General features: G+C 40.3%; 2 protein-coding genes and 1 long non-coding RNA gene across 8 annotated transcripts in view; 2 read left to right on the plus strand and 1 right to left on the minus strand.

Annotated features, from left to right (window-relative positions):
• The window catches only part of LOC124384641 (eukaryotic translation initiation factor 4 gamma 3-like), a 271,327-nt gene that overhangs the window by 206,882 nt on the left and 38,991 nt on the right, over positions 1-25,454 (minus strand). The window lies entirely within an intron of this gene.
• LOC124384636 (eukaryotic translation initiation factor 4 gamma 3-like) lies at positions 2,831-8,969 on the plus strand. Of its 5 annotated transcripts, none has more exons than XR_006925430.1 (9): positions 2,831-3,287; positions 5,292-5,357; positions 6,514-6,546; positions 6,640-6,765; positions 7,219-7,396; positions 7,564-7,756; positions 7,893-7,990; positions 8,510-8,601; positions 8,813-8,969. XR_006925430.1 is itself a non-coding variant. In XM_046847657.1 (9 exons), the coding sequence occupies exons 1-6, from the start codon at positions 3,110-3,112 to the stop codon at positions 7,564-7,566; spliced, it is 558 nt and encodes a 185-aa protein (XP_046703613.1). In that variant the 5' UTR covers positions 2,831-3,109; the 3' UTR covers positions 7,567-7,756; positions 7,893-7,990; positions 8,510-8,601; positions 8,813-8,969. The 5 variants fall into 5 exon arrangements, 4 of the variants coding, with proteins under 4 accessions (XP_046703613.1, XP_046703614.1, XP_046703617.1 ...); XM_046847657.1 differs by having other exon boundaries at positions 6,469-6,546; positions 6,639-6,765; positions 7,291-7,396; XM_046847658.1 differs by having other exon boundaries at positions 6,639-6,765; positions 7,291-7,396.
• LOC124384764 lies at positions 10,641-16,947 on the plus strand. The gene is made up of 3 exons (XR_006925578.1): positions 10,641-10,665; positions 11,112-11,327; positions 16,037-16,947. It is a non-coding gene; the product is annotated as an uncharacterized LOC124384764 (long non-coding RNA).

The raw sequence follows: 25,454 nt of genomic DNA on the forward strand, positions 1-25,454 counted from the left end.
GGAGCTCATGTAGAGTCGCGCCGTCACCATCTCTGTGACGTAGCATCCCTGATTGGTGCAACAATCTTTTTAATCCACCAATGAAACGTCATAGTCAAATGTCATGCTGTCATAGTAACATGCAAACATTGTAAGTCTACTATTGAATCGAAGGCCGTTGTTGAGACCAGACGTGAAAACAAGTGCGTTAGAATAATCTTAGAACATCAGCAGCGATGGTGAGAAAATAAATAAATCTACAGTATCTACAGCATCAACTTGTGTCTCATCGTCTCTCTACATACTGTAGATGTGAAGCTTTGGCTTTTCCAAACCTTTTTTTTTTTTTTTTTCCTGCTTCATTGTTCCTTTACATTTCTCCTGAGTTTTCTCACTTCTCATGGAATGAGAAAAGAAGAGAAAGAAGTGGATCATTAACTCTTTTGTTTACTGCAGTAGGAATGTTCACTTTAAAACTGCAACAACATACAGAAATATCCATCCTCATTTCTTCAATTACACTAAATATTGACAAATATATATTCTGTATATGTTGTAGATCTGTATTAAAGATAAAGTAAGTGCAGATTGTTGTTAGTTATTTATCTTTTTAGGTGGCAGCAGGATGGGGGCAGGTCATGACGTGGAAAGGAGACTCTCTGCTTGCAGGTTCGTTAACTCGAGTTAATCACTAGTGTTGACTATATTCATTCCCTCCCACTTTATCACATCTCTGTATCTTAACTCTATCTGCTATTATAAGCACTATGCCGGCTGTGTGTCTGCCTTTGAGCACAGGTGAGAACTCGTTCGATGCCCAGCTGTGAGAGCGGAAAGCGGCGCTGGAAACATCCCGGGCGGACGCTCACTCTTCCCAGGTAAATTCCCGGGTTGAACCTAACGCTCCCAGCACCTCAACTCCGCGTGTCTCTCTGCCCAGGTCCAGCGCACCTACAACACGGCCCGCCCAGGTATTGTTCACTCCGGCACCGGTGCACCACGGACCCTGGATGCTGCAGCAGCGGAAGACACGAGCCAAGCCCTGGTCGAGGACGTCTCCCCCGCCACCACCACCGGCCTTCGAGATCTCGACCGAGAACCGCTTCGCCCCTCTCCGCGAGCCAAAACGTCATACTGTGATTCTTGGAGATTCCATCGTCCGGCATGTCCACGCTACCGGAGACAAAGGTAACCTGCACACTCGCTGTTTTCCTGGTGCTCGTGTTCTCGATGTCGCTGTGCAGGTACCCGCGATCCTGTCATTCCAGATCAAATCTGTCCGATTGAAAGATTTGGCGGTGGACTTTTAACATGAGACGTTATCTAAGCTGATGTGGTGTTCACAATTGGAATGACTTTGTGACCTGCATTTTTTCTGTATATTTTCTGAAAGGAATAATAAATGGGCCGATTCGAGATCTGATACGGATGCCAGGTGAAGAGGAGGTGGAGAAACAAACAGCAATGATCAATAGACCGGAAAGCTTACCGAACAAAAGTCCAGCAGGGGGCGCTCGCCTCTAACCCGGGTGTGTGTTTCTACAGAGAAACACTACAGGAGCTCATGTAGAGTCGCGCCGTCACCATCTCTGTGACGTAGCATCCCTGATTGGTGCAACAATCTTTTTAATCCACCAATGAAACGTCATAGTCAAATGTCATGCTGTCATAGTAACATGCAAACATTGTAAGTCTACTATTGAATCGAAGGCCGTTGTTGAGACCAGACGTGAAAACAAGTGCGTTAGAATAATCTTAGAACATCAGCAGCGATGGTGAGAAAATAAATAAATCTACAGTATCTACAGCATCAACTTGTGTCTCATCGTCTCTCTACATACTGTAGATGTGAAGCTTTGGCTTTTCCAAACCTTTTTTTTTTTTTTTTTCCTGCTTCATTGTTCCTTTACATTTCTCCTGAGTTTTCTCACTTCTCATGGAATGAGAAAAGAAGAGAAAGAAGTGGATCATTAACTCTTTTGTTTACTGCAGTAGGAATGTTCACTTTAAAACTGCAACAACATACAGAAATATCCATCCTCATTTCTTCAATTACACTAAATATTGACAAATATATATTCTGTATATGTTGTAGATCTGTATTGAGCAAGTATCAGAGAGAACATTAAATATGATGTCAAATGTAGTGACAGACATTTTCATGTTGTTCTAATCAACAGTATTGGGTGACCTACGTTCCTGTGGTGGTGAACATGACTGCGAGTTCTCCAGAAGAACAAATGCTGGTAATGTACAGTTCAAACACACACTGTTTTTCACACAGAATAAACTAAAGCCCATCACTTCCTCATCACCTAAACACACTGTTCATTTAGATTTTACTTACGGCAGCCAAACGGCTCATTTTGTAAACCCCTTGATCACTTACTCTGTCTTTAAGGGAACTAAACAAAGAGGAATGAATGAAAAGTGGTATCCAATCTGTGCTATTATTGGGGACCTGATTATGGTTCAGAACGATCTATAAAACATAACTGACTACTAAAATCAGATTGTAAAAATGTCCATATAGAGGAGTATGAGCGCAACTGGCAACCGCTCTAAAAGGACACGGCTCTGATTTGATTAAACAGAGTGAAGGTTATTCATGAAGTATATCAGAATTGTACAAATCAATTAAACTACTTACTCTATGAACTCTATTTGAACGAAATCATTACTGAGTTTGAACCAAAATGATATCTGTGTTTTTAAACAAACTTTACTATTTATCTCCTTTTTCCTCTTTTAATAATCCTAAATAGTTTTTGTCTTCCTGTCTTGTGCCTGTAGTTAGTTAACTGGACTATCACTAGTGTTGACTATATTCATTCCTCTCACTTTATCACATCTCTGTATCTTAACTCTATCTGCTATTATAAGCACTATGCCGGCTGTGTGTCTGCCTTTGAGCACAGGTGAGAACTCGTTCGATGCCCAGCTGTGAGAGCGGAAAGCGGCGCTGGAAACATCCCGGGCGGACGCTCACTCTTCCCAGGTAAATTCCCGGGTTGAACCTAACGCTCCCAGCACCTCAACTCCGCGTGTCTCTCTGCCCAGGTCCAGCGCACCTACAACACGGCCCGCCCAGGTATTGTTCACTCCGGCACCGGTGCACCACGGACCCTGGATGCTGCAGCAGCGGAAGACACGAGCCAAGCCCCGGTCGAGGACGTCTCCCCCGCCACCACCACCGGCCTTCGAGATCTCGACCGAGAACCGCTTCGCCCCTCTCCGCGAGCCAAAACGTCATACTGTGATTCTTGGAGATTCCATCGTCCGGCATGTCCACGCTACCGGAGACAAAGGTAACCTGCACACTCGCTGTTTTCCTGGTGCTCGTGTTCTCGATGTCGCTGTGCAGGTACCCGCGATCCTGTCATTCCAGATCAAATCTGTCCGATTGAAAGATTTGGCGGTGGACTTTTAACATGAGACGTTATCTAAGCTGATGTGGTGTTCACAATTGGAATGACTTTGTGACCTGCATTTTTTCTGTATATTTTCTGAAAGGAATAATAAATGGGCCGATTCGAGATCTGATACGGATGCCAGGTGAAGAGGAGGTGGAGAAACAAACAGCAATGATCAATAGACCGGAAAGCTTACCGAACAAAAGTCCAGCAGGGGCGCCGCCTCTAACCCGGGTGTGTGTTTCTACAGAGAAACACTACAGGAGCTCATGTAGAGTCGCGCCGTCACCATCTCTGTGACGTAGCATCCCTGATTGGTGCAACAATCTTTTTAATCCACCAATGAAACGTCATAGTCAAATGTCATGCTGTCATAGTAACATGCAAACATTGTAAGTCTACTATTGAATCGAAGGCCGTTGTTGAGACCAGACGTGAAAACAAGTGCGTTAGAATAATCTTAGAACATCAGCAGCGATGGTGAGAAAATAAAAATAGTTTATTTTCCTATAACTGCATTTGCATATTTTAAATAATGAATTACACATTTATTTTCTATGCTATTATTTTCATTAAAATCTCTCCATAATCCTCCAGGCTGTGTGTGTGTGTGTGTGTGTGTGTGTGTGTGTGTGTGTGTGTGTGTGTGTGTGTGTGTGTGTGTGTGTGTGTGTGTGTGTGTGTGTGTGTGTGTGTGTGTGTGTGTGTGTGTGTGTGTGTGTGTGTGTGTGTGTATACTGAAAATGTATTTAATTTGTGTGGTTTATGTTCTAATCTCTAATATACACTAAAAGCCTTTATATTTATAAATGTGTATTTAAATCACAGATATAAAAATTAATAATATGTAAAAGATCTAATATCTACCAAAAAATCACTCAGTGTTGATTTAAGATGTTTGGACATTTATTCCAGCTCATAAATCCTATAAAACATGCAGCATTAAACATGAACTTCCAGCAGATGAACATCTCATAATACTGTCTGGAAGTGAGAAATGTACAGGTTGTTTTACTCCATACACATGAACTTACTTTGATCAGAAACACAATCATACTCCAAATCAATTAATCAATAAAGTCAATAAAAGAATCCCAAACTGCTGTGTGTCTTGTCCTCGCTATTAATGACCTGCTGTGACAGTGAGCTCTAATACACATCACACTGCCACCTACTGGTCATTTATGATTCTGCAACATTCATAGAGTCACTCCGGTCAACTTCCGGTTCTCAACTCGGATTCACTCGCTTTATACACAGTTTACAGCCGTTTTATCTTATTTATGACTGTAATATCGCTCTTCTCTCAGGAACAACAGAAAAGCTGTGAAGACATGATATTTTATCCGCTCTTTACCTCTGTAATGTGCGCATGCGCATAGTGTCAGGTTAAGAGACCGGGTTACGTCACAGACGGAGGGCGGGCATCTGCCTGTGACGTCACAGTAAGGCAACGTCTATAATTGGGACTCTGTTTCTCTCATTTCCAAGGTTTTGCTTGTGAGTAAAGAGGCATAAACATGGAGCTCTTCAGAAGGTTGAGAGAGTTTTTCAAACCAGAAGATCAAGAAAACTAAGCAGATTGCTGAAATGAAGGAGAAGCTGGAACACATGGAGAAAGTAGAAAGACTTGGATGCATTTTCTCTTCTAATGATAGAGAAGATAACAGAAGAGAAAGAAGTGGATCATTAACTCTTTTGTTTACTGCAGTAGGAATGTTCACTTTAAAACTGCAACAACATACAGAAATATCCATCCTCATTTCTTCAATTACACTAAATATTGACAAATATATATTCTGTATATGTTGTAGATCTGTATTGAGCAAGTATCAGAGAGAACATTAAATATGATGTCAAATGTAGTGACAGACATTTTCATGTTGTTCTAATCAACAGTATTGGGTGACCTACGTTCCTGTGGTGGTGAACATGACTGCGAGTTCTCCAGAAGAACAAATGCTGGTAATGTACAGTTCAAACACACACTGTTTTTCACACAGAATAAACTAAAGCCCATCACTTCCTCATCACCTAAACACACTGTTCATTTAGATTTTACTTACGGCAGCCAAACGGCTCATTTTGTAAACCCCTTGATCACTTACTCTGTCTTTAAGGGAACTAAACAAAGAGGAATGAATGAAAAGTGGTATCCAATCTGTGCTATTATTGGGGACCTGATTATGGTTCAGAACGATCTATAAAACATAACTGACTACTAAAATCAGATTGTAAAAATGTCCATATAGAGGAGTATGAGCGCAACTGGCAACCGCTCTAAAAGGACACGGCTCTGATTTGATTAAACAGAGTGAAGGTTATTCATGAAGTATATCAGAATTGTACAAATCAATTAAACTACTTACTCTATGAACTCTATTTGAACGAAATCATTACTGAGTTTGAACCAAAATGATATCTGTATGCTAATGTGTGCTAATCAGGAAATACGTTCTACCTACCTTTCCTAGCCTGACTTTAAAATCCCACCCCTGTCTGGCCTGCACTTCCTCCCTCACTCTGCCCTGTCTTTCCCTCCTGCATTGCCTGAGTTTCTCTCACCCACATTACTTCACCTACATTACCATACCTAACTGTGCTATATGTAATGAGGCACACAGGGACAAGGTAGAGACTTGGAGGTTGTTCGATGTAGTTGTGGGAAAGGTCAGGGTCATGTGTGCCCTGGTGCTTTGAATTTGTCCCTGTGTGTCCTTTTATAGCTGCAGGTTTCAAATACTGTTTACGTTAACCTTCAAATAGCTTTAGCATTTTTGTGATTTTTATGCGAAACGTATATGCTGTTTGTGTTACAGTATTATTACAGTGCTCCAGTACATGTGGTGCCTCCTCAGCAGTACTCAGTCCATCCCACAGGATTCAATACATGCTACACTCTACTCCTGGACCTACTACCCCAACAAATGGTAAGTTCATCATGCCTTTCCAGTCATCCTTACAAAAAGCCTGGTTTTCTTGTAGGATGTTATGATCCTCACATGTTGGTCTTTAATTGAAACTGATACTGTTCTTATTAGTGTCTGCTGCAGGGATGTTCTACTATAATGATCAGGCCGTGTACAACCAGACTCCATTCCCAATGGTCCCTCCACTGCAGCAACATCCATCTACCAAGAGGAAGAGGAAAACGGTGCGTGTGCTTACTCTTTGTTTCAGTACTGGTTTATATACTGAGTAATGAATCTATTTATCTCTGATCATGTGCTATTTATTTCCCATTAAGATCGTTGTCCGAGATCCTAACCAGGACAGCAAGGACATCATGGAGGAGATCATATCAGAAGCTGGCAGGAGTCGGAAGCCCACTCTGCCAGTGGGAAATGTCTTTTCCGTCCCTATGCCTCTGCAGGTAACAGTCACACACATTCATAGAGGAAGCAGATTCTTCTGGCTAATAGCTCACCAGTCTTCCTCCTTATATTTACCTGTATTACCATTTCCCTTTTCCACTATTTTTTACTCATGTGTGCAATCTGTTTTTCCTAATTCTGATTATCCTCACACTTTCCACCTCAAATCCCAGCAACTGGACCAAGTGGTGGAAAATGAGCGTGGTGACCGCTCATACCTCGGAAAACTCGTACATTAATGCACTCGTAGGTCAAAGTACCACTGTAGCTGTGAAAGGAAGGAGGAAGACAGTGAACAATGACTTACTTGGTCGGCTACTGTTTAGATACAAGCCGTTGTAGCGTGTTGAGTCTGGGTGAAGGGAGAGCTCACTAACTCCAGTTACAACAGAAATCATATAAGCACAGACAGGTTTCCAAAACTCCTGCTTTTTTATTTTTGTTTGCAACAGCGTTATGGGTTAGTCAAAGAAACCTAAAAATGAGCATCAGAAAATAAAAAGCCTCGGTCTCCACACACGCAGTAATACCGGAAGTATGCAGTGGGATCGAATTTCGGGGGACGACGGCGGAACTGGAAGAACGGCTGCGATGGAGAAACTAGCGCTAGAGCCACATCCGGAGCATCAGGTGAGTCTGTAGTGAATGTAGTCTGTGTCCTTTTTCAGCTCTCTCCTGTGTTCATGTTGTGAAAAAATTCAAAGCAGGTTGTGATTGTAGGTGTTGTTCTTGAAACTAAATTCAGTTTAATGCATGAGCATTTTTAGTCATGACACATCATGTCTCTTGTGTTTCAGTAAAACTGGACGCAGTGCCAGACTCGACTACAAACAAGCCTGCGCTATCAGAGGAGGAAATGGAGAAACGCTCCATACACATTGGTTATTATCTTGTTACTGCGTCACATAATCGTGGTGGGTTCGTGTGCAGGAGGCCTCGCATTGCGTGGAGGAACTGGACCAGGGCGGGATGCTGTACGTTGTTGTTCGGGTGGGTGTGGAGACCACGCTGGAGCGAAACCAGATCACACGTGACCACATAACTGAAAAAAGGAAAGTGTTTTGTCATACTAGTTGAAAAAGGTTCTTTTGTGTTCAAGTCATTGCTGTGTTTCTCTTCACTTTAGAGCCAAAAGGAAGTGGAGGTCTTATGGAGGACTCTAAACTGAGCTGGGCTGATTTTCTTCCTGAAACCGTGGATGGGAACAACTTCATTACTGAGCAGGTGAGCTGTTGGCTGCACACTAGATTTAGACTCCACTGGAAGATCTGGACCAAACAGGATCCAGTGGGCAGTAGATTTTCTACTACTTGAGTAATAATAATAGAAGAGCTGAGTAAAAGTGACAGCATAGTTATTTTATGAAATCATTTCGCTTGAAAATTGATTTGAAATATTATTGTTTATGTCTGATCTAATCGCTTGGCTCGGCATATTTTTGGCTGGTTACAGAGGGCTTTTAAAAATGAGCAATAATCAATATGGGTTAAAATCATACTGTAATAATTTCATTTGTTAGAATAAGAACATTGTCCGTGAACTCAAATGGCAGCTCGTCTGATCAGAAAAGAGAAAAGTGTTTGTGTTTGTGGTGTAAAAAGCAGTGTGTTGGTTGGGTAGACTTGATGCAGTTTTATTTCTAAACCAGCACAAATGCTGCCTTTAAGAAGAACATCTTCAGAGGGTTTTTTCTCGTCCTGGTATCATAAGTGTAGATAAACATAGGTTGTGTTTAATTGACAGCCCTGATGAAGTCTGATGATCTGAAGAGGGTGGAACTGAGACTTCAGACAGCAGACGGACTTCTGAGGAGGAACATCAGCACCACACGAGAGGTTAGAGGTCACCAACCTGTAATTAATCCTGGAGGAATTAAGTGTGATTAGAGAGATAGCGATTTAAATGTGTATGTGTGTGTGTGTGTGTGTGTGTGTGTGTGTGTGTATACTGAAAAATGTATTTAATTTGTTTGTTGTGTGAATTGCCAATTTATTATTATTTATTTTCATATTGTATTTATGTATGTGTGTCTGCCTTTGAGCACAGGTGAGAACTCGTTCGATGCCCAGCTGCGAGAGCGAAAAGCGGCGCTGGAAACATCCCGGGCGGACGCTCACTCATCACATGTAAATTCCCGGGTTGAACCTAACGCTCCCAGCACCTCAACTCCGCGTGTTTCTCTGCCCAGGTCCAGCGCACCTACAACGCGCCCGCCCAGGTATCGCTCACAAGGCATCTGAAAATGTCAAAACCTGTGCTTGACTCTTTCAGAGAGACATCAAATGTTCCAGGTCTTCCTTTCTGCTGGGTCAGTCAGTCCTCCAGCATTGCAAATAAAAGATGGCTCAGCATTTTACTTGCAGCTTTACAGTGAGCAAGTTACAGTGAGAAGGTTAAAAATCATACTGTAATAATTTCATTTGTTAGAATAAGAACATTGTCCGTGAACTCAAATGGCAGCTCGTCTGATCAGAAAAGAGAAAAGTGTTTGTGTTTGTGGTGTAAAAGCAGTGTGTTGGTTGGGTAGACTTGATGCAGTTTTATTTCTAAACCAGCACAAATGCTGCCTTTAAGAAGAACATCTTCAGAGGGTTTTTCTCGTCCTGGTATCATAAGTGTAGATAAACATAGGTTGTGTTTAATTGACAGCCCTGATGAAGTCTGATGATCTGAAGAGGGTGGAGCTGAGACTTCAGACAGCAGACGGACTTCTGAGGAGGAACATCAGCACCACACGAGAGGTTAGAGGTCACCAACCTGTAATTAATCCTGGAGGAATTAAGTGTGATTAGAGATAGCGATTTAAATGTGTATGTATGTGTGTCTGCCTTTGAGCACAGGTGAGAACTCGTTCGATGCCCAGCTGCGAGAGAAAAGCGGCGCTGGAAACATCCCGGCGGACGCCACTCATCACATGTAAATTCGGGTTGAACCTAACGCTCCCAGCACCTCAACTCCGCGTGTTTCTCTGCCCAGGTCCAGCGCACCTACAACGCGCCCGCCCAGGTATCGCTCACAAGGCATCTGAAAATGTCAAAACCTGTGCTTGACTCTTTCAGAGAGACATCAAATGTTCCAGGTCTTCCTTTCTGCTGGGTCAGTCAGTCCTCCAGCATTGCAAATAAAAGATGGCTCAGCATTTTACTTGCAGCTTTACAGTGAGCAAGTTACAGTGAGAAGGTTAAGATTCCAGTAGATGTTCAGTACAATGGCCTTGCTTACAGGAATGGCCAGTTTTTTGTCATGAAGTATGATGAGTCAGTGGAGTTTGGTGAACTTCTGCTGATTTTTGTTAAGGATGATTCAGCTCTTCATTTTCTCATGAGAGTTTATGATGCTGAATTTATTTCTTACTACCACATGTACTCAGTAAAAAAAGACAGAGTGCAGACTCATCAGTGAACTGATTGACTTGTGGCCATTGTCATCTTATGTGAAAAATGGTTACCAGATTATTCCACTGAAGCACAGCATCTTGTCAGACTGAATGCCTTCATTTCATTGGACCAGAAACCAAACTCTTTGTGTGTGTGTGTATACTGAAAATGTATTTAATTTGTTTGTTGTGTGAATTGCCAATTTATTATTATTTATTTTCATATTGTATTTATGTATGTGTGTCTGCCTTTGAGCACAGGTGAGAACTCGTTCGATGCCCAGCTGCGAGAGCGAAAAGCGGCGCTGGAAACATCCCGGGCGGACGCTCACTCATCACATGTAAATTCCCGGGTTGAACCTAACGCTCCCAGCACCTCAACTCCGCGTGTTTCTCTGCCCAGGTCCAGCGCACCTACAACGCGCCCGCCCAGGTATCGCTCACAAGGCATCTGAAAATGTCAAAACCTGTGCTTGACTCTTTCAGAGAGACATCAAATGTTCCAGGTCTTCCTTTCTGCTGGGTCAGTCAGTCCTCCAGCATTGCAAATAAAAGATGGCTCAGCATTTTACTTGCAGCTTTACAGTGAGCAAGTTACAGTGAGAAGGTTAAGATTCCAGTAGATGTTCAGTACAATGGCCTTGCTTACAGGAATGGCCAGTTTTTTGTCATGAAGTATGATGAGTCAGTGGAGTTTGGTGAACTTCTGCTGATTTTTGTTAAGGATGATTCAGCTCTTCATTTTCTCATGAGAGTTTATGATGCTGAATTTATTTCTTACTACCACATGTACTCAGTAAAAAAAGACAGAGTGCAGACTCATCAGTGAACTGATTGACTTGTGGCCATTGTCATCTTATGTGAAAAATGGTTACCAGATTATTCCACTGAAGCACAGCATCTTGTCAGACTGAATGCCTTCATTTCATTGGACCAGAAACCAAACTCTTTGTGTGTGTGTCTTCACAGATATGGCTGAATCACAGCTGCTAAAGAACATAGGGGATGTGATAGCAGGAGTGCTTCCGGACCTTCCTGATCAACTTGTTAAGTCCGTTGAAGATACTTTAAAAACACTTGGTGCGGCAACCACAGATGATTTAAAGAACATCACAGAAAACGATTTGCTGCCAGTGTTAAAGCCCATACAAGCACGAAGACTGGTTGCTGCCTGGACCCAAAATAGTGAGTATAGAACAATGTCACCACACCACCCAATGGCACACTTGTTAACATGGTGTTAAGGTTAGAATATGAATTTTTATGAGTCTAATGATGATGTGATCATCATTATTTCCTGAATAAATAAATGTTGTTATTATGCAATAGGAGGCTGTTTTAAAAATTTCAGCTCAGAAGCTCAGCCAGTAAGATCATTCATCCTATAATGGATGTAACTATTGAAGATGGATCCTGCCTTAATTGGTAATAAAAAAGAACTAAATACATGGCTTGATTAATTATTGTGCCAAATACAGCTTCCAAAAAAGAAACTTTACCAACTTATTTTATTATACATTGACATAGATCAATATTTATCATTTTCAGTTTTAATTTAAAATTAGCACTATTATTTAATTTTCCCTTTTATTTCCAATCTTATTGTTTAATAATTACTTTCCTTTGTATGTAATATTTTTATTTGGCACATTATTTACTTTATCAAGCCATTTTTTATTTGTTTACTGCCAATATTGGCAGCGTCCATCCTCCAATTTGTTTCAAGTATCTGCATTATATATATAACTGACATTGAAGCCCTTCACCTCCGCCATCTGCCTGATGTTTGGCAGTTATTACTGCTTTAACACACACTACCCAGTGGAGCTACGATCAACACTGGAGTTTCTCCAACGCTAATATTCTGTTTTTATGAACACCTTTTTTGGATTTAACGTATCAATTTGATATCCATCTCAGGTTGTTCATTTTCTCAATCTTTCTCTCACTCTATTTTTTCCATAAAGGTGTTTCTTTTCCATAAATCCTGAGAGGTGTGATAAAGGTGTGTTACAGACTCTACAGATGTTTTTGTTGTTGAAAAAATTGTTACACTTCTGAATGTCAGTGAAAAGTTTTTAACAATTTGGAGTTTTACTAAACAAGATTTGTTAAAGTACCTGTTCATTTTTTTTGCTTGTTAGTTCCAGGAGTTTCTTAGATGATAATTTTCCTACAGTAATTGTGAATTCTAATGATGTAAAAAGGGGCTGCATGTACATCACTAGCTAGCATTTTATAAATCAAACACTTCTGTAAAGTTTTCCTTTTTTTTCAGTTACATGATGCAGTTTGAAGATGTAGAGTTTCAGCTTTACTGCACAGTTCTGTGTGTAAAATAAGTCAAAGTCATTTTTTTCCAGGAATTTCTTGAATTCAGATTTTATTGAAATAGAAAAATAGTTTATTTTCCTATAACTGCATTTGCATATTTTTAAATAAGGAACATTTAACTTGTTTGAACATTTTTGTAGTTCAAACAGCAGCAATAACACTTAAAGCACTACACTACAGAAACAATATAAAAGAAAGTTTTCTACATTTCTCTAATGCTGTCGAGTAACACAGTTTACAGGCCTAAGAATGTAACACTAGCTTCAAAATCACAACCTTGTTTCTGCCTGGTGTCAAACCAGGGACCGTGATGACCACTACACTACAGAAACTACCGCAGGGAAAAGCTTCTTGGTCACTGTTTGCACTTTTGCATACATTCACAGTTGCAGTAGAGCAGGAGAATGAACCGGTTTGCTGAGAAGTTCAAAACAACTCACGTTCTTCTAGCATAGAAGCAGTCTTGCTTTTATTTGCTTTCCTTGAACACTTGGCGTTTGTGTATTAGATGGACCCGCCTGTCATCATAGACACCGGCAAAACATTTCAAAATCACTTAGCTTCTTCTTCTTATTATTATTATTATTATCCAACTCTTTTTTATTGATGCATTCAAACAGAAAGACACTCAGGCGAGAAAGACAATGGAACAGTGTTTAATTTAGTCCAACAACAAGAAATTGGTCTCTCTCTTTCTAAGTTATACATATAATCACAATCATGAATGTGAGCATCAAGAACAGGAGAAAAAAAAAAAAAAAAAAAAACAAACATTAAACACTAATAAAACATGAACACTCTCCAAGATATATGTTTTTCTTTCTCCTTTCTACATCTACCAAGAAGTCAGGGGCAAGAGGAAGAGCTCAAAAAGGCTAAACAAAGAGAACAGGATTTTTTTTCCTCTTTCTCTTATGTGATAAGAATGGTTGCCAGGTGGTGTAAAACTTTTCCGTAATACCAAGTAATGTAAATCTGATCTTTTCTATTTGAATAAACTGAGACAGGTCATGTATCTAATGAGAAGAACTGGGTGGGTGAGGATTCTTCCAGTTCAGTAATATAAGTCTCTTTGCTACTATTAAACAAAAGGCGAGCATGTTTGATTGTAAGGATGACAAGGAGGGATTTGTGGGGTTGAGTCCAAATAATGCTATTAGGGGACATGGTTTAATATCTAAAATGAAGTATTTAGAGATTGATTTAAAAACTGATGTCCAGAAAGAGGTCAAGGCTGGGCAAAGCCAAAAAGTATGATAAAGAGTAGCCGGAGCCGCCGACACCCATCACTGATCACTGTATTAACGAATGACGGGCGCATATAGAGGAGGAATGTACACGACCAAGGGCCTTGGACCATTCCTCATCCATGAAATTATAATTAAGGTCCGATTCCCAGTTACTCTTTATTTTAGAAAGCGATGAAGAGCCTGATTGAACAACGAATGATACGATAACGATAACACAAGTGAACATGCAGTTTTTATTATTGAGAAAAACAAAATCCAAAACTACATGCCCCGTGTGAAAAAGTGATTGCCCCCTAAACCTAATATTTGGTTGTGCCGCCCTTAGCAGCAACAACTGCAATCAGGCGTTTGTGATAACTTGTGATGAGTCTGTTAGAGTGCTGTGGAGGAATTTTGGTCACTCATCTATGCAGAATTGTTGTAATTCAGCCACATTGGAGGGTTTTTAGCACAAACCTTCTTTTGAAGGTCATGTCACAGCATCTCAATAGGATTCAGGTCAGGACTTTGACTAGGCTACTCCAAAGTCTTCATTTTTTCTTTCCTTAGCCGTTCAGAGGTGGACTTGCTGGTGTGTTTTGGATCATTGTCCTGCTGCAGAACCCAAGTTCACTTCAGCTTGAAGTCACAAACAGATTCTCCTTCAGGATTTTTTAGTAAACAGCAGAATTCATGGATCCATTTATTACAGCAAGTCTTCCAGGTCCTGAAGCAGCAAAACAGCCCCAGACCATCACACTACCACCACCATATTTCACTGTTGGTATGATGTTCTTTTTCTCAAATGCGGTGTTACTTTTACGCAAGGCGTGATGGGACACACACCTTACAAAAAGTTAAACTTTCGAGTATTTTCCCAAAAGTCTTGGGGATCATCAAGATGTTTTCTGGCAAAACTGAGACGAGCCTTTATGTTCTTTTGCTCAGCAGCTGTTTCAGTCTTAGATCTCTGCCGTGTAGATCATTTTGCCGTCTCTTTCTCATGGGGAGTCATGAACACTGACCTTAACTGAGGCAAGTGAGGCTGCAGTTCTTTGGATGTTGTTATGGGGTCTTTTGTGATCTCTTGGATGAGTCGTCGTTGTGCTTTTGGGGTAATTTTGGTCAGCCGGCCACTCCTGGGAAGGTCACTGTTCCATGTTTTTGCCATGTGTGAACAAAAAAGTTAGCACAGTTTTAACAGGGGGGCAAACACTTTTTCACACGGGGCCATGTAGTTTTGGATTTTGTTTCCCCTTCATTTAAAATCTGCATGTCGTGTTCACTTGTGTATCTTTTACTAATATTTAAATTAGTTTGACGATCTGAAACATTAAAGTGTGACAAACATGCAAATAAACAGTGTTGTGCCGGTAACGCGTTACTTTTGACAATAACTAATACTGTAACAATACTGTAAAAATAAAGTAACTCCGTTACCATTACCGTATGGTGCGTTACCCGTTACTTTTATAAATGAATGAATTTGGGCTGAAGTGTAGACTACAGCCTAACCAGCTTACAGCAGCGTCGCATTGTAGGATTGGTGGATGAACCACTGTAAACACGAAGAAGACGCACTGTGGGCGTGTCTCCGTTTATTCAGGTCTGTAATGGCAAGTCGAGGCGAGAGCAAGACGAGTTTCTCAAAGTGGAAATATGCTCATTATTTCACTTTAGTTGAGTATAAAGACAAAAAATGTCAAATGTAAGCTGTGTCTTTCTGGTTCGAAGCTCGTATCTACTGCGATAAACAGCAACTCCAATCTGCTTAAGCTCCTTCAGAATCTACATGCCTCGACAAAGCTAGAAGCTAACCCGGTGTTCTGTTTTCATACTTCAGCTGTAAAAAGAACATGTTTAAGAGCTCAACACAACAGCAGAAGCCACTTTAGTGTTTGATTGTGAATATATTATTCAGCTTGTTTTGTTATTTATTTCAGAAATGCTTGTGATATATTCAGTTTGTGCTGCTCTGACTTTAATAAAATAATGTTTAAAAATGACTTTGTGTTTAAGTCAGTTTTGTGTTTGTAGACCATAACACATAAAAGGGCATTAATGGGAACATTAAAGAAGGTTCTTTAAAAAAGTAACTAAAAAGTTACTTTTAACAGTAACGCATTACTTATTGGTGTAAATAATCAACAAAGTAATTGAGTTACTTTTTGAATGAAGTAACGAGTAACTGTAACTAGTTACTATTTTTTAGTAACGAGCAAAACACTGCAAATAAATATACACAATGGTGTGAAAAAGTTTTATACTACTACAAAAGTATGTACTTGATATACAATGCTATTTTTTCTTTCTTTCTTTGTCTTCCAACAGTCATTTAGTTGAATCTTCTGAGGAGAAGTGGGTTCCACACACCAGCTATCAACCAGAAAAGAGGTTCAAGCAGTCTCCCAACTCAGCACCTGTTTCAGCTCTACCAGTAAGAGTGAAGGGGCTGGATGTTCTCTGGTTCAGGCAAACTTTCTTGTAGTTTTATTATCAAAAATACCCTTAATATATTACACAAATGCTTAACGTATAATGTAACGGTGTGTTTTGGGAAGACTATTTTAAGGAATGTGGTGATATTTTGCAATGAGCTCAGACAGCTAACGTGCTTCATTTGAAGGTCATGTTCAGTTCACTTTGTAAAATTTGAATGAAATGTTTCAAAATACACGATTATTGTGTAAGTTATAGTTATTACAATAAACTGTATTTAAATGGGTTGTGGGTTGTGGATCGAGTTAATAGAATCTTTAGTATTTAAGTCAAAGAATCATACAAAAGCCATATGATACACAGTCATACGCCTAATGCTAATTACAAATGCTAAATTGAGAATGAATCTTTCTTTTTGGATAAATCTTTGCTTGATTTGCGTTAGAGGACGGCTTAAAGACCAGACAGAATCCTCTGCCAGCTGGTCAGTTACATTTCACCGTCCGTGTTTTGCTTTCTGTGAATCAGTTTTGGCTAACGTTAATGCTAAACACGTGATTATTGAGTTATAGTTATAGGGGATTCTTAGCCTTGTTAACCCTGTGGTTATTTATGATCTTAGATGTACAACATAACGTGCTTCACATAACATCCGGTCTAAAACACAGAAAATATATCATCATGTTGAATTATCAGCAAATGTCTAGTATTTCAGGAGCTTAGCGTGGTTGTGATCACCTCTGCTTCACACACAAAAGTGGTCGTAAAACAATAAGGAGAGACAAAAGCCCCATGTGCTAGGTGGCCAAGTTTTAAATAAAAAATACAATGAAAGTAAATAAAAAGTAACCATATCCAGTTAGATGGCAATAAATTCCACCATTAGGGTCCCTTAACTGGTTCCATTGTGTAATTCAATTCAATTCAATTCATTTTTATTTGTATAGCGCTTTTAACAATGAACATTGTCTCAAAGCAGCTTTACACAGATAATGTGGTGATTAAACATAAATATGTTCTTTGTAAGTATGTTTGTCCCTGATGAGCAACTGTGGCAAGGAAAAACTCCCCGAGATGGCATAAGGAAGAAACCTTGAGAGGAACCAGACTCAAGAGGGAACCCATCCTCATCTGGGTTGCACCAAATGTCCATTTGAAGCAGATATACAATGTTGTGGGGTACAGTGATGATGATCAGAAGCAAACTGCACTCCCGAGTCAGTGCTGCAGACCACCGACACCAACTGCAGTCCAATCCGTCCTCAAAGCACCCGTTCTACTCCGGAATTACATGGAACCACCCAAGGTGTTGATGAGAGACCGTCCCGAGCTGCACAGAAGTGTGAAGATCCAAGGAGGGGAGAGGGGCAGGAACAGTGGTCACTGGAGCCTCAGGAGTATGTTTAACTCGACCGAAAGAGAGAGAGAGAGAGAGAGAGAGAGAGAGAGAGAGAGAGAGAGGGTGACGGGAAGAGAAGGATATGGATTATTAAGTGTAACTATTGGTGTATGAAAGTTAATGTCACTGTGCAGTTTGGACTCCGGCAAGACTCGCTATGGCAGCATAACTAAAAGGGAGAACCAGAAGGTAACACAGACATGAGGGATCTCTGGGATAAGAGACGACCCACCACACCACCGTCAACAAACCTGAGTGAACGTGTGAATGTGAGGGGACGACAGCATACAAATATACCAGTTCACCAAACACTCTATATCCATGCTCCCTCCAGATCTGTGCCTTTACTTAAGAAAAATCTACTGATCAAAGGCTTGACTAAATAAATATGTTTTCAACCTCGACTTGAACACTGAGACTGTGTCCGAGTCCCGAACACTGATTGGAAGGCTGTTCCATAACTGTGGGGCTTTATAAGAGAAAGATCTGCCCCCTGCTGTAGTCTTCATTATTTGAGGAACCAACAGATAGCCAGCACCTTTTGATCTAAGTAGGCGTGGAGGATCATACTGGTACAGAATTTCACTCAGATACTGCGGTGCCAAACCGTTAAGTGCTTTATACGTCAGTAGTAATATTTTATAATCAATGCGAGATTTGATTGGGAGCCAGTGTAGACTAATTAAAACAGGGGTGATGTGGTCGTATTTCCTAGATCTAGTGAGGACCCTTGCTGCTGCATTCTGGACTAACTGAAGCTTATTTATGCACTTACTCGCACACCCAGACAGTAAAGCGTTACAGTAGTCTATAGTCTAGTGTAGTGGCTAACATGATTTTCAAAGCCCTTTTTCTCACTCTGGATGTATACAGTTCTTGAAAAGTGGACAGGGGGACACCGATAACCATTGCAGACGTCTAAACTGTCCTCTGTAGTCCTCTGATGTCTGATTTTACAGCTGAGCAGAACCAGACAGCTAGTAAAGCAACTCCTGTTGAACTTTCTAAGCTGGTGAAGGAAGTACATACTCTGTTAAGCCTTTTTAACAATGGAGTCGATGTGATTGTCCCATTACATGCCCTAAGAGATGGTGGTGCCCAGGAACCTGAATGACTCCACTGCTGCCATAGTGCTGTTCATGATGGTGAGTTGGGGGAAACCTGGGGGATTACCTAAAATCCACAATCATCTCCACTGTTTTGAGCGTGTTAAGCTCCAGGTTTTTATGACTGCACCATGTCTCTCAGGCCTTCCTTCACTGAAGCAGGGTCGTTGGCTGAAAACTGATTTTCCAGCTTTTTAGAGTAGCTCCTCTCAGCCACTCTATGAGGATCAATGATGAGGATTAATCTTCCTCATATTAATGAATTAATCATGTACTACTGTATTTGAAAATAACTTAACTGAGAATAGAAAGCTGAGGGTACATTGAGTTTCCCAAAACTGGATTGTTGCAATCTGAAAACATGTTACCTAATCATTATTTCTGCTTATTTATGCTGTGCAGGTAATTGTGTGGATCCATAGGTTAGTGGTCATCACATCTGCTTTACATGCAGAAGGTTCTGGGTTCAACTCCCAGTGGGACCATGCAGGTTGTAAACATGAATAAGGTTTATATATTACAAATTGTTACTCAATCCTAAAATAAATAAACAGCATGTTTCTGCATTGTGCTTGTATCAGTAATGGAGAAAAAACATTCCAAAATGGCTCAAGAGCATGTCTCCACTGTGGGTCAAACCCAAGACCTTCTGCATGTAAAACAGACATGATGACCACTACACTCCAGTATTAACAATCAATGACTGTTTCCTCCAATGTTATAAATCACTATATACTGCTCCTTTATCTGCTGACACTTCAACATTAGAGGCCTTTTTCAAAATGTATGTATTCCTACAATAAGTGTGGGTACAGCATTACATTTGGATGAGTTTATATCTGATACAGAAATAGCCTTAGCAAGTCTGCCTTCTGGTAAATCACCTGGACCAGGATACAAAAATCTTAGCAAAAACTCTGACCTGCCGTCTGGAGAAAGTTCTGCCTTGTGTTATTTCACCTGAACAAACAGTCTTCATCAAGAACAGATACTCTTCTTGTAATATTGGGCGCATGTTGAATGTTATATATAACCCATCTCTATCTGACACTTCTTTAGAGGTGGAGAAGCAGAAGGTGGAGGAGCAGAAGGTGGAGGAGCAGAAGGTGGAGGAGCAGAAGGTGGAGGATCAAAAAGAACAGGCTGAAGTCCTTTGGACTTTTGGAGACTTTAGAGAATGTGAGAAAATGTATAACTGTGTGTAGATAATCAGGTAAAATATTATTTATGAGTCTGACTTTTTTATTTATTAGTCTGAGTGTGACTGATTATCACGAATCACACAGCACAACTTACTCAAAAGTCTAATGCAGAATGCTTCCTGTTTTTTTTTAACCTAAAGAAATGTAAATGAAGTGATGAACACACTGGATGTTGTTCTGTAGACAGTCACACTGCTGCTGAGAAATCTGGACTGTACTGTGGATGACGGACCTGTAGGAAGCGTTCCTGAGATTTGGGACTGTCCTCACTGCACACGTCATTTATAACTACTGATCCTTACATTTTCCTTCTTTCCCAGTAACTTGGGGTTTCCTCCCTGTACTCAGCTGGAGTATTTTCTGAATGTGGAGAGCTCTGATATTGCGAACCTTTAACACGTTTGATGTGCACTCTTTGCTTTGTGTTTCTGCTCGCTGTCCCGTACAGGTCATGATGGAGAACAGACGCTCAAAAGGCTTCGGTATGTGACGTTTTCATCTCCTGATGAGGCTCGAGTAGACATCATGGAGATGAACGGCAGGGTGCTGGGCAGCAGGACTGTGTACTTAAGTCCCTCTCAGACCACCCAGGGACGAAGTCACGGCATGAAGGTAGAAACCATCTCACCTTCAAAACCCTGCCCAGACCCAAGACCCAACGCCAACAAGAACATCCATCCACAGAGTGAGTCAAAGCCGTCCGATTAGTTTTGTGTTAAGTGCAGTTAAAGATTTAAAACAGAAGAGAACTATTCATGTTAGCAAAATTTACCTTCTGATTGGATGCTAACATGAGATGATTGTCTGCATCTACAGATGTTCCAGTTGCAGATCCTGGAAAAGAAAACCAGCAGCAGTGGAACAGGCGATTCACACCACAGCCTCTCAGACTGGACACACAGGAACTATTCTGATTCTATTTCCAGTGTGTTTTATAGAGACCTTCATGATCTGGAGCAGGTTTTGGTCACAGCTGTGTTTGGTCACATGTAATAATTGGTTTAATACTGAGTGATTGATCAGTGTGTATTATTAAAGTCAGCAATGCAAACACACACATGCACTCAAACATTGGATGCTGAATTTGTTCTGTTTTCTGTAGGAATTAGGATTAGATCCTCTATTATACCAGAACCAGTGTACACTTGCAGCAAGTTTCTGCTCTCAGAAAATGACCTTTAAATAAAAGTGCTTCATTGTTCATTCACCAGTGAGACCAGAACCTTGTTAATAAAAGAACACCGCTGTTCTGTTTATATTATGGGATACAGACAGTGCTTGTTATTTCTCATGGTTTTCTACATGAGAGTGATGTAATGCTCATGTTTTTGCTTTCTGTATCTCCTCACTCACTCCTACAGGTGGTACTGCACAATGGACGGTCCAAAGGCTTTGGATTTGTCTGATATTCCTCTCTGGATGAAGACACTAATGCCATCAGAGAGTTGAATGGAAAGCTGGTGAGCAGGAGGTCACTGTGTATCACTATGGCTGAGCAGTGGACAGGGAGCAGCCGCCACACCAAGCCCTACCTCCATCCATCCAGGAACATGCAGTGGTTCCATCTACAGCGTAAGTCATACTGTCCTCATAATGTCCTACAAAACTTTACTAAACACACACACTGTGTACCGGTCAAACACACACATTATGTAAAGTAACACATCTCTGTTTTTCACTTTCAGGTCATCGTGCTGTCGTTCTGCTCCACTGAATTCATCATTTTATTTATTTTGCTTTTATTTATTATTTCTTTCTCTTTTTTACAGAAATAGTTTTATTACTGTAAATAAATATGTAAATAACTAACAGTAATGAAGGTGTTTCATTATTGATCATTCATAAAATTCCCTCTTAATACATGAGAACTTTCATTAGAACTGAAAGAGACGGTGCTGTGAAAAGAGAACAGTAATAACAGAGTTGTGTTCGTGAAAACCCTGAAACAGATCATGTAAATACACTACTCTGACGCTGACACCATTTATTTAATGGATGAATAAAATTGATCTGAAATAAATTCAAATATTTAAGCTGTAATACTGCACTGTATTTAACTTATTATTATTATTATTATTATTATTATTATTATTATTATTATTATTATTATTATTATTATTATTATATATTGTTATAATTTTAAATGTATTGATAGATTTTATTTTGAAACTTTATATTTTGATGTTTTATTTCAGTTAATACATTTTTATTGTATTTAATTTGTGTCGGTTTATGTTCTAATCTCTAATATACACTAAAAGCCTTTATATTTATAAATGTGTATTTAAATCACAGATATTAAAAATTAATAATATGTAAAAGATCTAATATCTACCAAAAAATCACTCAGTGTTGATTTAAGATGTTTGGACATTTATTCCAGCTCATAAATCCTATAAAACATGCAGCATTAAACATGAACTTCCAGCAGATGAACATCTCATAATACTGTCTGGAAGTGAGAAATGTACAGGTTGTTTTACTCCATACACATGAACTTACTTTGATCAGAAACACAATCATACTCCAAATCAATTAATCAATAAAGTCAATAAAAGAATCCCAAACTGCTGTGTGTCTTGTCCTCGCTATTAATGACGTCATTAGAGCTCCACTACTTCTAATGACCTGCTGTGACAGTGAGCTCTAATACACATCACACTGCCACCTACTGGTCATTTATGATTCTGCAACATTCATAGAGTCACTCCGGTCAACTTCCGGTTCTCAACTCGGATTCACTCGCTTTATACACAGTTTACAGCCGTTTTATCTTATTTATGACTGTAATATCGCTCTTCTCTCAGGAACAACAGAAAAGCTGTGAAGACATGATATTTTATCCGCTCTTTACCTCTGTAATGTGCGCATGCGCATAGTGTCAGGTTAAAGAGACCGGGTTACGTCACAGACGGAGGGCGGGCATCTGCCTGTGACGTCACAGTAAGGCAACGTCTATAATTGGAAACGCGTCTCTGTTTCTCTCATTTCCAAGGTTTTTGCTTGTGAGTAAAGAGGCATAAACATGGAGCTCTTCAGAAGGTTGAGAGAGTTTTTCAAACCAGAAGATCAAGAAAACTAAGCAGATTGCTGAAATGAAGGAGAAGCTGGAGCACATGGAGAAAGTAGAGAAAGACTTGGATGCATTTTCTTCTAATGATAGAGAAGATAACAGAAGAGAAAGAAGAGAAAGCCATTCTGCTACAGACGGTGCAAAAGCTGGAGGCTACTTTGGCTTCTGAGCAAAGCAGCAGGAACAGGACATAACTGAGAGAAGCCAGAGCTGGGCGAGAGAACAAAAACAACTGGAGGAACGTGTTGCTCAGCTTGAGTTTATTTTGGAGCAGACCACCATGAAGCTACAGTCTTCCTTGAAAATCAATGAGGAACTGGAGAAAACTGTAGAATGTGAGAGAGAGAGCTGGACAAGAGAACAAACGAAAGTGGAGAAACATGTTGCTCAGCTTGAGGTCACTTTGGAACAGACCACCATGGAGCTCCAGTCTTCCTGAAAATCCATGAGGAACTGGAGAAAACTGTAAAATGTGAGAGAGAGCTGGAAGAGAGAACAAAACGACTGGAGGAACATGTTGCTCAGCTTAAGCTCACTTTGGAACAGACCACCATGGAGCTCCAGGATACTCAGAATCACTGTGAGAAAATAAAAAATAGTGCAGAGCAGGAGAGAGATCATTTGATCAGAGAGAAAGAGCGACTGGAGGAACGTGTTGCTCAGCTTAAGCTCACTTTGGAACAGACCACCATGGAGCTCCAGTCTTCCTGAAAATCAATGAGGAACTGGAGAAAACTGTAAAATGTGAGAGAGAGCTGGAAGAGAGAACAAAAACAACTGGAGGAACGTGTTGCTCAGCTTGAGGTCACTTTGGATCAGACCACCATGGAGCTCCAGGATACTCAGAATCACTGTGAGAAAATAAAAATAGTGCAGAGCAGGAGAGAGATCATTTGATCAGAGAGAAAGAGCGACTGGAGGAACGTGTTGCTCAGTTTGAGCCACGTTGGATTTTAAAGAAAAACAAGAGGATGAAAGAGAAAACTAAACTTGACATAGAGGAGAGGAACAACTTACAGCTTCAGACCAACAGGGGGCTCCAGGATACCCAGAATCTCTGTGAGGAAGAAAAGAAGACTTCAGAGAATAAAACAGATCATTATATGAGAGTCCGAGAGCGATGGGAGGAAATTGTTGCTCAGCTGAGACAAGAAAACATTCAAAAGAAAAGGAGAAATAGAAAAAGAAGACGACAAGAGAAACAGAGAGTCTGAACATGCCTTTTCCTCTTTCTGTTTCTCTTATGGCTATTTATGATAGTTTTACACTTATAGTCAATAGTATAAAGCTGAGTGTAAAGCTATTGTATCTTGTAGATCGTCTCGTCTTTTGATCATTTTTTATTTCTGTCTTGTCAAATCTTTTTTTTAATCTTTTTTTAAATCTTGATTTTAATCTTTTACTACAAAGAGTCACAATAAACACTAATAACAACCATTATTTTTGTCTTCCTTACAAACGCTGTATGACCTCCTCATGGATTCTTCCACTTAGTTTATATCCTCTTGTGGGGCAGGGGCTGTGGCTCGGGGTCATAATGCTGAGGGGAGGGAGGTCAGGAGGAGAGGAAACTGGTCCTCAGTGCCACATTGTGCAAAACACCACACACCCTGATAATCTTACACACTTTTTCCGGGTGGTATAAAAGTCTTCCACCTGAGACATCCAGAGCTCCACATCTGCATTTCTGGAGGTGAGGAGCATCTGAGGGGTGAAGCCTCTGTCACCTGTCATATTATAGACTACATCAGGACAATGTTTACAATTTCTACATGTTGTTAAAGTCACCAAGAAGCCAGTCATCACGTCCTGCAGCTGCATAGATCACATAGATCCAGGAGCACAGCTGTAGGAATCTAAATCAGCTTATTATTCAGTCATCATCATGGGCCGAGAAATCATCATGGTCCCTGGAGACTCTTTCTCCTTAATCTTCCATTGGTGTAATCCTCCAGCAGTGCCATCATGCAGCATTACACACGGGGGTCACCACAGCATTTATATGTTTACAGTAATTACACTGATCATTAACACCTTGGCAAAATCAGCATGAATTAGTGGCATCATCACCAGTGATACAATTTGAAGATGAAAATGTGACATGTGAACACGTTTCTTCATGCCAGTTTTGTCATGAACATCATTATAGTTAGGACTGAAAATGAGAACATAAAGAGAGTAACGACTGTGTGAGAGCGTAATGGCTGCATTTCCAGATTTATTGAAGGAAAATATGTCGTTATTTACACTGTGTTCTGCAGTTATCTAATGGTAGATTTGATGTTCTCCTGTATTCCATGCAGTCGGGCATCTCCTCCTCCTGCGCTCCGTAGTGGAATGTGATGGTGAGACGCCGCTGATTACAAATTTAGAGTGAATTTTTATTTAACATTTGAGTTGGATTTTATAAGAAGGTGTTTATGAAACAACTATCACTCAGTACAAACCCAAATAACCTGCAGGATTTCATCTTCATGATCACAACACTTCAAACAAAACATCTACAGTACAGACAGGATTCAGGGCCATT

The sequence above is a fragment of the Silurus meridionalis genome, chromosome 4 (assembly GCF_014805685.1).
Source record: "Silurus meridionalis isolate SWU-2019-XX chromosome 4, ASM1480568v1, whole genome shotgun sequence".
In the NCBI taxonomy this organism is placed as follows: Eukaryota; Metazoa; Chordata; class Actinopteri; order Siluriformes; family Siluridae; genus Silurus; species Silurus meridionalis.